The sequence below is a fragment of the Indicator indicator genome, chromosome 31 (genome assembly GCF_027791375.1).
Source record: "Indicator indicator isolate 239-I01 chromosome 31, UM_Iind_1.1, whole genome shotgun sequence".
NCBI classification, from domain to species: Eukaryota; Metazoa; Chordata; class Aves; order Piciformes; family Indicatoridae; genus Indicator; species Indicator indicator.
Genome location: NC_072040.1, coordinates 913,889 through 926,689, shown reverse-complemented (window position 1 = coordinate 926,689; position 12,801 = coordinate 913,889). Strand labels below are relative to the sequence as shown.

The 12,801-nt window shown below is 43.2% G+C and overlaps 1 protein-coding gene across 1 annotated transcript; it reads left to right on the top strand.

The window, feature by feature from the left end:
- Positions 1-941: 941 nt before the first annotated feature.
- Positions 942-12,571, top strand: TMEM68 (transmembrane protein 68). The gene is made up of 6 exons (XM_054394630.1): positions 942-1,269; positions 4,394-4,558; positions 7,913-8,106; positions 10,402-10,462; positions 12,229-12,368; positions 12,467-12,571. Exons 1-6 carry the CDS (start codon positions 942-944, stop codon positions 12,569-12,571), a joined length of 993 nt encoding a protein of 330 aa, XP_054250605.1.
- Positions 12,572-12,801: the final 230 nt, after the last annotated feature.

Sequence of the window (12,801 nt, the reverse complement as noted above, 5' to 3'; positions counted from 1 at the left end):
TGAGGGTGGTGAGACACTGGAACAGGTCGGCTGGGGAGGTGGTGGATGCCCCCTCTCTGGAGGTGTGCAAGGCCAGGTTGGATGAGGCCTTGAGCAACCTGGGCTGGTGGGAGGTGTCCCTGCCCTTGGTGGGGGGGCTGGAACTAAATGAGCTTTAAGGTCCTTTCCAACCCAAACCATTCTATGAATCTATTCTATAAGTGTGTGAAATAGCAGCTCAGGGAAGTCTAGCCCTGAAACTTTGTGGGAGCTGGTGCTGGAGAAGGAGATTCCTTAACACAGACAAGGTAAAGCCAGAGCTGTTAAAACTTCTGGAGGGTTTTCTGTGATCCTTTTCCTTGTCCTTTCTGTTACCTCTCTGTATTGTGCTCTGTGACTTGGTGTTTCACGCTCTGTGAGATTCCAGGTACAGGTAAAGGTCTCTACTTGACCATCTTCCTCCTGGGTCATCCTGTGCTTGTGGATAGTGAAAGTGTCCAGTAGATACTTTATAGCACTGGATTTGAGATTGTAGAAAGTGCTTGGGAGAAGGTTTGGAGCATGCTGTGTAAACCAGCAATGAACCTAATCAATACAGGTCTCTGAAGATAGAAAATGAAGTGGAAATGGGTGTTGGTGACATCACACGTCTTCTGAATCTGCATAAATTGAGCAGTTTGTAATGAGACAAAATCTTAGTCTGAGATGAAACAATTGCAGTCCCTTTCTCAATTAGAATTGTCAGCGTTTCCATTGCACAAAAGAAAAGGACTGAAGAAAATGAAGTGAAAGTTTTGCTGTGTGAACCATTCCATTTCTAGGAGGTGCTGCTGGGATGTGGGTTGAAGGGGATGTGGAGAAAATGCATCAGAGAGGGATTTTCCATGATTAAACAGTACAGGCAGGTCTGTGTGTTTTGAGGATTTATTAATCTGCTGTTTTTTTTTTTAATTAACCAGGAGATGATAGGTGGAAATGAATCCTGTACTGCAGGACCGATGCCTATGTCCTACTTGACCTGCCTGACTTACATCCTGGGAGAATGGACTGGCGTGGAGCATATTGAAGATTATCTGAGTTATGCAGTCTACCTTTTATGGGTGCTTTTGCCACTGGCAGTGGTTTTTATACTTCCAGGAAGTATCATCATCCTCTTTTATACTTCCATTCTCCTCCTTCATATTTATAAAAGGAAGAATGAACTAAAGGAAGCTTATTCCCACGACTTTTGGGCTGGTGGAAAACAAATGCTGGCTACCTTATGGGATGGACATGGAAGAATATGGCATGGTAAGCAAGATCTGACATTACAAGCTGCTGAAGCTCCTATTCCTGGTTTACCTTTCAGAGTTATCAATATCTACCTGATTGTTGCTGCTGTTGCAGGAAGGTGAAAATCCAGGCCATTTCTTTTTTTCATTCATTTTCTCAATGACTGCCAGTGGTGCTTTGGAGCAAAAAAGCCACTGAGACTCTTTTGGATGTGCTTTAACCCTGGCTTGCCAGCTCAGCTGCTCACAGCTGCTCACTCCCTCCTGATGGGATAGGAGAGAGAATCAGAAGGGTAAAAGTGAGAAGACTTGTGGGTTGAGATAAGGACAGATGAATAGGTAAAGCAAAAGCCATGCACAGCAGGAGTGCAAAACAAGGAATTCATTCACCACTTCCCATCAGCAGGCAGTTCAGCCAGCTCCAGGAAGGCAGGCCTCCATCATGCATGGCATATACTTGGGAAGACAAATGCCATCACTTGTAATGTTCCTCCCTTTCCTTCATCCTCCCCCCAGTCTGGTATGCTGAACATGATGTCATATGGTCTGGAATATCCCTTTGGTCAGTTGGGATCACCTGTCTCAGCTGTATCCCCTCCTAGCTTCTTTTGCACCCCCAGCCCTACACACTGGTGGGGTGGTGTGAGGAGCAGCAAAGGCCTTGACTCTGTGCAAGATCTGCTCAGTAATAGCTAAAACACCCCTGTGCTATCAGCACTGTTTCCAGCACAAACCCTAACCATCACCTCATACCTGCCACTGTGAAGAAAAAATCACCTTCACCCCAGCCAAGCCCAGCACAGGATGTCAAATGTTTTGTCTGAGGCATTTATTCCTTTGCTGCTACAAGATGAGGTCTTTCATCCAATTGCATATAGATATATTTATGCTTTTTTTTTTTTTAATTGCTCAATTTATTTTTGTTTTCCTTTTTATCACTGCTCCTGGATTTCCTCATTTCAAAAAGACCTGCAATTTATGCTCTGTTAAAAATTGGATCCATTATTTCAGAGTCAATATATGAACACTGGAGGTTAATGTCAGTTCCCTGGCAGCCAGCATGTCAGCATCCTTTGATTGCACTTAAGCAGTCTTTTACCATACAATGCCAAGTGATGGCTAAAAGGAGCACTTAGTTCATGCACTAGTTGCTACTTAGAGCCCAGAGCTGTTACAGATCCCTCCTTTTTTCTTTTCTTTCTATGTATTTTTGACAACTACTTTCTATCAAAACTAAGGGCTCTGCTCCTTGTCCTCCTGCTATTATTTCTTATATAAAGACAGACTTAATAAATGATTTGCCTTCTCCTTTCTGAGGAAATCATAAGCCTCTTTCAGAAACATTCAGGCTCGATGCAGCTAAAGGAGAAAGAGATGTTTAAGAGCAATTTACATAAAGAGCAAATCCTTCTTGAAAATCATCTCTATTTGTTCTCCAGTCAAAGGGAAGCAGGTTTTCAAGGCTTTGATAACCAGATGGTGCAGGGGCTGTATGACATAGGCTTTGTAAGACTGAGATGTAACTTTCAAATCTAGCAAAGTACACTAGACCAAAATCAACAGCTACATCAAAGAGCTTCAGATGCTCCCTTCACAAGAAAAAGCTATTTACTTTTTTTTTTTTTCATAAGAAAAGGATTTTTTAAGGCCTTGGCTCTTTTCATTCTTAATAACTTTTTCTTTTTATAAGGTTTAGCTTTTTATTTACACAGGAAAAATTCTTGTCCAGTCTCTCATTGACTTTCTTCTGCCCTGCCATCTGCTTCCACATTCTGTATACACTTCTCTTCCTAAAGAATGAAATGTTTTGTGATTATTTTTTCCTTCCCCACACTTTGTTAATCAATATATCCTAAGAAGAACTTTCTATCTTGAACCTCAGAGCACTGGAAAAAGTAAACCCAACTAAAAATAAGCCCACACTCGAGAGCCCCAGACTGGTGTGTGATACCATTGACTTCACATACAAGTGCTAGATAGGTACCATTCTACTTATGAAGCACCATTAGGGGTCTCCTGGGAATGTACAGATGATATCCTTGCAATGTATTGCACCACCACAGGTATAGAAAGTAAAATAGATTCATAGAATGGTTTGGGTTGGAAGGGTCGTAAAAGATCATCCAGTTCCAACCCCTCTGCCATAGGTGGGGACACTTCCCACTAGCCCAGGTTGCTCAAGGTCTCATCCAACTTGGCCTTGAAGAGCTCCAGGGAGAGGGCATCCACCAACTCTCTGGGCAACCTGTTCCAGTGTCTCCCCACCCTCACTGGAAAGAATTTCTTCCTGATATCCAGTCTCAAGAGGGAGAAGAGCTTTGTAATTAAAAAAAAAGTAACAATGGAATGGGAATTGCAGACCTGATTAACTTTGGAGGAAGTGACAGGCTTTGGGGGTTGTGTTTTTGTTTTTGTTTTGTTTTTCATATTACTCCCCTCCCCCCCAAGCAAGGTGCTGCAAGAATACTGCTGAGTATTAACTGAATCCATTTGGTACTGATGTACTTGGCTATTTTGTGTTAACTGAATGTATTCTGCACTTTAACTACATTAGAAATGTAAGTTCAGTGAGAAACTCCTGTGTGGGGTTTTTTTATGTTGTAATTAAACATGTAAAGCCCCAAGTAGCTTTTAGTGCTTTGTGCTGGGAAAATGGAGCAAGTGTAACTCTGAGAGAAATAACAAAGGTGAGCTTCACACCTCTGAGTATAAGGAGCCACATAAATGGATGCTGGCATGTCAGATCTTAACCAGTTCCTGGTGGCAATGAACTGTCAGTAAATGCTAGCTGGAAATGCTGTGTTTCACCACTCCAGTCTTTATTTTGATGTCTCTGGAGTGATTGATCCAGAGCATTCTGCAGCCTTGAAGACAGGAAACTTCAGCAGAAATGATACAGTTTAAGACAGTGAGATGGGGTTTTTGTTCTTTCTTTAAATGTGACTCTTCTGCTTTAAACAAAACTTGAATTTCCTGTGACAGCAACTCAGTAAATGCCACGAGTCACCTCTTGACTTTTTAGTGGTGGCTTTGCTCTTACTATCAATTGCTGTCATGGTCACTCTGCCAGCTTGCCATGATTTAGTTTCTGTGGGATAGAACTGTACCCAACTTGACATCCTTTATACTTTAACTCCTAACAGGTTATGAGCTTCATGGGACCGAAAATATTCCTGAAGGACCAGGGCTTATTGTGTTCTATCATGGAGCTACTCCTGCTGACTGTATCTATTTCATGGCTAGACTTCTGATAGAGAAGAAGAGATACTGCTATGCAGTAGCTGATCATTTCGTCTTTAGATTACCAGGTAACCTACTTCAGCATGAACAGTCAGTTTGGGAACTCTGCTTATTTATTTTTACAGTGTAATTAATAAAAGCTGTGCCACAGGAACACAGCTCTCAGAGTAGACATTCAACCAAATGCAGTGGAAGTGTTGGAGTAAAGCTGTTTCTAACTTGCCCTTTGTAAACAAAGAGTTTACATAGACTGGACCATGCAAGGATGCTTCTGGCTGAGCAGAACCTTCCTTGTTTGGAAACAGAGAAGATCACAGGAGAAACAGTTCTCTCTGTGTTAATTAGTAGCAAAGACTTCAGTAAGATCATAGAATCACAGAATGGTTTGGATTGGAAGGGACTTTCAAGCTCATCCAGTTCCAACCCCTCTGCCATGGGCAGGGACACCTCCCACTAGCTCAGGTTGCTCAAGGCCTTATCCACCATGGCCTTGAACACCTCCAGGGAGGGGACATCCACCACCTCCCTGGGCAACCTGTTCCAGTGTCACAAGTCCTTATAAAAGGTCCCTCCCCAGCTTTCCTGTAGGCCTCCTTCACGTACTGGAGAGATGTTTCTTTTTTTATTATTACAGGCAGTGTAAACTGATTGAAAAATAATTTTTTTTGAAGCAATGCCCTTAAAGTATTAGCCTGGAGAGATGATGCTTTTTTTTATATCCCACCCAGCTGAGTATGGTGGGCAGTGGAACCCAAGAAGACTGTTCCCAAGAAGACTGTTTCAAGTAGAATCTTCTTTGGAGGAAAGCTGTGGAAGTGTCCCCAGTTTGTGTGAAAACTTTTGGCTGGACAACCCCGTGAAAAACACTGCTGATTGGAGAAATTAATTACCTGAGGGGTTTGGGTTGTGTCTCTGTGAGACACAGTAGTACCCAATTTTTTCCCAGTTTGTGACCAAAGGCCTTGTAATGAATTTTGTGAGTTTACAGGAGTCTTCTGTAGTGTGCTGATGCTTTTGGTGGGACCAGAGCTGCTTGATGCTTTCACTGCACACCTGGATGAGGGGAAATTCACTGATGATACTAAATTGGGAGAGCAGTTGATGTGCTGAGGGTTAGAGATGCTGTTCAGAGTGCCTTCACAGAAATGAACTGGCACAAGTGTCCCAAACTTCAGCAAAAGCAAGTGTGCAGCTGGAGTGGAATGATCCCTGGACAGACACCTGAGCAGAAGGTGGCTTTGCAGGAAAGGACTTTGGCAGTCTAGAACAAGTTGAGGGTGAGTAGGCAGCTTGCCCTTGCAGCAGAGAAGCTGATCTCTCAAGTTGAGCTTTTTTTAGCATGAGTGCAACCAGCAAATGGAGTGAAAAGGTTTTTTTCCCTTGGCTTGGCACCTGTGCAAGCACATCTCACAGTGTGGGGTTCAGTTTTGGACTCCCCAGCACAAGACAGACCTTGGCACACCAGGGTGTGTTCAATGGATGATGGAGGGCTGGAGCACACAATGCATGAGAGACTGCATTTGTTTGGTCTGTACCAGATGAGGCTGGGGAAAGGTGTTACTGGTGTCTTTGGCCACCTGATGGGAGGATGGAGAGGAGAGAGAGGCTCTTTTCACAGGTACACAGCAATAGAATGAGAAGCACCAGAAAAGTTGCAACACAGGCAACATTTACTAGATGTGTGGAAAGCTCTTTTAGCATGAGGGTGATCAGACACCTGCGAGCAGCTTGGCTAGTCAAGTTGGGGAATCTCCATCACTGGAGACTTTCAAAACTCTGCTGGGTGAGGCCCTGAGCAGCCTAGTTGGACCCGCTTTGAGTGGGAGGTTGGACTAGGTGACCTTCAGAGGTCCTTTCCAACCTACATAATTCTCTGGTTCTGTGGATGAATTTAGTCTATTGAGGGAAGACAGACACAAAGAGCTCAGGTAATCTGCTGAGTAATCTATGACTGGCAACCCAGGCTTAGGTCTCTCTTCTTGGGTCACTGCTTCTCTTGTGATCAGATCAGAAAGACTGCCTAAAGTTTGTCCTAGAAATAAGACTGCCTGGTCTTGATCAAGTCTTCAGATTAAACTGGATGTCTTTCCAGAAGGTGTTTCAGTTATTATGCTCAGTGCAGGAGAAATGGGAGGGGAGGTGTGGGTGAGCCTGCAAGGGGTCAAATATCTTCTGTCTAGTGCTTAGTCTTGAAAGACACAGCTTAAGAACTAATGGAAGGGAATCTAACCTAAGAGGAGACCTCCTGTAGAAAACTGCAGATTCCTGCTGAGCATTTTCTTCCTTTTGTGTCTCAATTTATGCTTTCTCAATATGATGTGGGCTTCTGTTGCTTGCATTGTGGGACAGAGGGATATGAGATATGGTCCTGTGGCCTTTTTTTCCTTTTCCTTTTAAATACTGGAGTTTAGTCACAGAAAGAAGCCCCACATTCCCATGCTTTCTAGTTCTGTAGCTGTGTACTGCTCAGGGATTCATGGAATTCTCTGAGGCTGAAGTAAGAGAATCTCTTTCCCCAAGGAGTGCAATGAGGACCGAGGCTGCGCTTGGGTATGGACTGTGCCTGCTTCCTAGGGCTCTCTGGGAGGCCTCTTTAGGGGGTCACTTCCCAACTTCCCAATCCTTCTCCTGCAGTTTCCCAGAGGAAAGGAGCTGTGGCTTCTTGTCTGTTACATACACAAGGTGTTGCAGTGTGTCATGTGGACTAGGTGTTCTGCAGAAATGTGGTTACCTACAGTTGTGGAAGGCTGGATTCAGTGCCCTAAGTGATTCCTCTCTGTCTGTGGTCCTAAAGGCCCACCAAAGAAAACTGATGACATCCTTGTCATCCCCAGGTAGCTGACAGTGTCAGACAGGTGTAAAGCAGCTTGTGCTCTGCCCTCATGTTTATGAACAGGTCTTAATTGTGTATGGATACAAATCAGGAGTAATTATACCCACACCAGCTACAAAGACTAGTTAGAGATCAGAATTTAGTTGAGAATAATCTAATGGTATGCTGCCTCATGCTCGCCTTCCCAAGCCTTTAGTTTATGCAGGTATGTAAGAGAAGACAGATTTCTATCTTTTTAACTATAATTTGGATTTTTCTTCAGTAGATGTGTGTGTGACAAAGATGTGACTACTGGGTTAACAAACCATCTTTAACCTGAGGTTAAAGAATGAAATGATGTTATGGAAGGGCAAGCTCAGCTAAATCAGTTCTGTGTCTCTGTGGCTGATAAGGTTGTATGCTTCAGTGGGAGTTTTCAAGAAAGAGAAGTCATAGAACCATGGAATGGTCTGGGTTGGAAGGGATCTCCAAAGGTCATCTGGTCCCAACCCCCTTCCCAGACAAGTAGGTTTGTTGTGTTCTGAGATGGGAATCTGCACTCAGTGGTAGTGTGAATTAACCTCTCCTTATTTATTATCTTACCCTCCAGGTTTTAAAATACTACTTGATGCACATGGAGTTATGCATGGACCAAAAGAAGAGTGTGTGAGTGCTCTGAAGAAGGGCTCCCTGCTGGCCATTGCCCCAGGAGGAGTTCGGGAAGCACTCTTCAGTGATGAGATGTACACAATCATCTGGGGCAATCGGAAGGGCTTTGCTCAGGTGGCCATTGATGCAAAAGTGGTGAGTGGGACAGATCAAGGGATACAAGCAGAGAGTTTCTCCCAGGGAAAGCTGTTTTGTTTGTCATACATTTGGTGTTGCATTGCTGAATGGCATGAATATGCTCTGCTTGCTCTCACAACTACTTTTCAAGACTGTTATTGCTGCTTCAGAGTCAGCTCAGAATAATGTGGTCAGGAGATGCAGAGTTTAAAAGAATGAGAGGTAAAACAGGACTCAGTGCTTGAAAGCCTTATAAGATCCTTGCTCTTTTATATTGTTTCAGCTTCAGTTCATTCTAAAAAGAACTCTTCCATTTTACAGCCAGGAGACACTTCTTACCCTTCAGACCCCTCCCTGGAGGTGTTTGAGGCCAGATTGGATGAGGCCTTGGCACCCAAGCCTAGCTGAGGGGTTGGAGTAGATGATCTCTGATATCCCTTCCAACCTAAGCCATTCTATGATACCTTAGAATCTTGTGCTGTTTTACACATGGTAAAGATTGTGTTGCCTCAACCCCTGTACCTGAATGGTTGGGAGGAAACCAGACATCAACATTTCTGCTTCCCCTACTGCTGAAGTACAGCAACCCAGCATAGCACAGACTCCCTGGCACTGTGTCTTGGCATTTTGTGGTGCTAAGTGTTGTCTTATTTAATAAGAGCAGGAGATGCTGGTCACTAGTGTGAGGTGTCTCTTCGTTTCCAATATATAACACTGTGCTTGGTCAGCAGGCAGATCCTTATTCATATGGAACCAGCCATGGAAGGCACAGAAGTGCCTGATATATTTAAATGGAAACTATTTTAGTAACCATGTCAGGGTCCCTCTCTTTCTGTATTTGTACTTGAAAGATGTCTGCATGTTTCCATAGATCTGCATGTACCTAATTGGGAAGTAAGTCTCACACCAAGAGTTTTCCGTTTGAGTACTGCCAGAGAGTAGTTAAATCTCTGAATTTTATACAGAAGCAGAATACTTTTAAGACCCAGTTTTAAGTGTGTGTCACTTTTGTTCAGGAGGAAAATAAGACTGTTTAAAGCAGGATGTTTTTAACAGATCTAGATTTTCCTTGTGTCTTATAATAGCACATGAAAGGCCATACCTGATATTCAGCTGGGGCTGGACTAGTCATGTTTATGTATTTTAATGTATTTTTCAGTTCCCTTTTTGCATTCACAAAGGCCTTACTGCTTCATCTGCCCCTGAAAAGCTGCTGAGAGATGCAGTAGAATAGCAGCAGTGTCAAAGGCAGGCTGGAAGTGAGGAAAATATCTTTCTTTAGATTAAAGATTAACTTCAACTGACCTTTAATCCTGAGCATAACTCCCCATGGAAAGAAAAATGTGTCTAAAACATTAGAGAAATGTATCTAAAACCAGGGCCTTCAACTTCTTAAAGTTGTCTCATTTCAGCAATTTGCCAAAACGTTTGTGTTAGTGTGGTGGTTTTGTACATACAAAACTCTCTGTCACAGTGTCAAAAGTGAGATGATCTAAGTAAGATGGGTCTAGAATAAAGAAGTTTGTTACCATTCACTTCAGGCAACTGCAATTTTTATTCTCTGTGGTTGCATTGCATCATTTACAGACTTCCCCCCTGCCCCTTACCTCCCTCCAAAAGCCAACTTGATACCTGTCTGAAAAGTTTCATTCACTGGCTCATCTCCCTGCTTTAAAAAGTTGGAAGGAAACCAAGTGTTTGAAAACTCCACAAAGAATTCTGTCTTTCTGATGTGCAGTCTGTCTGTGACACGACACTAAAAACCTTCCTGCAGCAGTTGCTCCCCTCCTGGTTCTTTTAAGCCTTAACAGTTGTTTGCAAGTTCAAAACCATCAATAAAAGCTTGAAATGTTCAGCACCACTCCAAATATTCATCAGCAGAAGTCAGTCATGGGACATGCATTGACTGTGACACATCCTGTGTGATGCAATACAGTCAGCATGGCAGAGATGAGTCAGACAGGTTTAGGGCCCCTATCCTGTCAGTTCTTCCCTTGGAGCACATCTACAAATCAGGGAAGACTTTAACCACTTAAATCACAACTCTGCAAACACTGCTAGACAAAGCTTCTAAAATCCTGGACTGCTTTGGGATGATGGACTTGCTGAAACACTGACTCACTGAAATCTCATCCTGTTCTCCAGTTTGAAACCTCACAGCAGAAGCTTGCAGAAGAACTTAAGAATATTTTGCTCTCTAGATGTCCTTGTCTGAGAAACACTTCTGAAATTAATTTGCTTGCTGGGTTTAAGTGAGAGAAGTTTCTGGTGCTATCTTTGTTAAATTCTTAATCATTTTTTTTCCCCTCCTAGCCCATCATTCCTATGTTTACACAAAATGTCCGAGAAGGAGTCAGGACATTAGGAGGAATAAGTAAGATATTTTCTATTTTATTTGTTTTCTGTAGTTTTATCTTTCCCTATGTATTTAGTTTATCTCTGTAGGAATAATCCCCACATTAATTTGAGATTTGACACAGCCTTGTTTCTAGAGGTTTGCTCTCTGGTAGTGTTCAGAGATGTTATTAGGATTTAACATCAGCATTAGAGCTGATCTCAGCTATTCTCCACATAGCAGTCTGCCTTCACAGAAGCTCTAAAGAGAGATAAAAAGGAGCCAGGAAAAGGCAAAGAGGTTTAGACCACTTTTGTTCTCTGCCTCTATCTGCTAAGCCAGCTTTAGGTTTTCTGCACTGCTAAGAGGCAAGCAGGAGTTTGCAGCTGACATTTAATCTCTTTAAATGTCCTCCTAGAGTTCTGTGCTTGCACCTCTGCCTGCACTTAAATGTTGAATGGTTTGAAATGTATTTGATCTGTACTTGGTTTACTATTCAGCACCGAACCTGTGGTTCCTCACAGAGCATTGCATTTGCCTGCTCTCTTTCCTCAACTCTTTGGGACTTCCAGCCAGCACAGAAGTAGATGGGTGTATGTCTGAGGGGGTCACCTCTGGGCTGATTGGATGCCCATATCTTGCTGATCTACTACCCTCTGCTCTTGTATTCCCCAACTTACTACTAGCAGAAAGGGCCTCACCAGTCTCCTCCATGCCACATGTCCTGCTAGCTCCCACTTGCCCAGGTTGCTCAAGGCCTCATCCAGCCTGGCCTTGGACACCTCCAGGCAGGGGACATTCATGACCTTCCTTGGCAACTTGTTCCAGTGTCTCCCCACCCTCACTGTAAAGAATTTCTTTGTAATATCCAGCCTAAGTCTCCCCTCCTTAGGCTTTCTGCAGCCCCAGAGTAACACTTTTTCTTAGCTTTATAAGATTCAGGGGGAAATCTGCTGTTCCCTTCATCACCCAAACATGACAAAACCTAATATCAAGGCTATTTCTGATCCCCTAGACCTCAGAGACTGAACAGAGCACTCTTCCAGCACTAGTTTCTTAAGCTAAGCTGTAAAATCAGCTGAACTGTAACCTGTACTGCACAGCATTCCCTTCCTCTCTAGAGAGGCAGCTACTGGGTTTTTCTCCTCTTCTTTCTTCTCTTTACATCTGTTGTTTGGAGGAGAGATTTCATACCAAGTTAGGGTGGAAACAAGTCTGCTGCTAGCTTCAGGGGGGCCTGCAAGAAAGCCTAGAAGCGAGGTTTTTTACAAGGGCTTGTTGTGATAGGATGAGAGGGATTGAAGCTTGTGAAGGGGAGATTTAGACTGGAGATTAGGAAAAAATTGTTTATACTGAGGGTGGTGAGACACTGGCACAGGTTGCCCAGGGAGGTTGTGGATGTCCCCTCCCTGGAGGTGTTCAAGGCCAGGTTGGATGAGGCCTTGAGCAACCTGGGCTGGTGGGAGGTGTCCCTGCCCATGGCAGGGGATTTGGAACTGGATGACCTTTAAGGTTCTTTCCAACTCAAACCATTCTATGCATCTGTGCTTAACACAGCTTTCAGGAAATGACAGTCAAGGGTAGAATAGCACTTGAGATGAGATGTTCTTTGAGACCCTGGGGCAGGGGCTGCATTACCCGAGAAGTCGGTTTCAGTTTTAAGACATACTGGGAAAAAGCTTTACAGAATAATCTCAATCTCTCTCCTTTCTTTTTTTTTTTTTTTTTTTTTTTTTTGTCTGTCTCTCCCCTTCCTCCTCTCCACTTTCCTTTTCCTGCTTTCCCCTTATTTTTTTTGGCATTAGAAATCCTGAGGACACTCTATGAACGCATCAGACTGCCCATAGTCCCTCTGTATGGTGGCTTTCCAGTCAAGCTTCGTACATTTATTGGAGAGCCCATCCCATATGAGCCAAATGTAACTGCTGAGGAACTAACTGCAAAAGTAAGCTGGGTCTGCATGTCTATAGAGAAATTGTCTTAATGTATGAGCAGTACAGAGATGACTTCATCTGACCCCAAAACTTTTCTCTTTCCCTACAGACAAAAGCAGCTCTCCAAGCTCTAATAGAAAAACACCAGAAAATACCAGGAAATATATTTAGGGCTTTAATGGAACGATTTCAGACACAAAAGAAAGATGATTAAGGTCTTCTGAGCAAACTACTCTTTAGCTATAATGTTCTTAAAGTCATATTTGTAACTTATTCATTCTTCTAATACTAGGTTTGAAATACTGTCCTTGTGATACTGCTGTATAACTGAAGATCCAAAACACTTGCCCTTGCCCTTCCCCCTCTCCAATATCAAGCTCAGGAACCCAAACTTTGAATCATTCGAGAGCTTAGTTTTTGATAAGTGCATTCCTACCTTGCAAG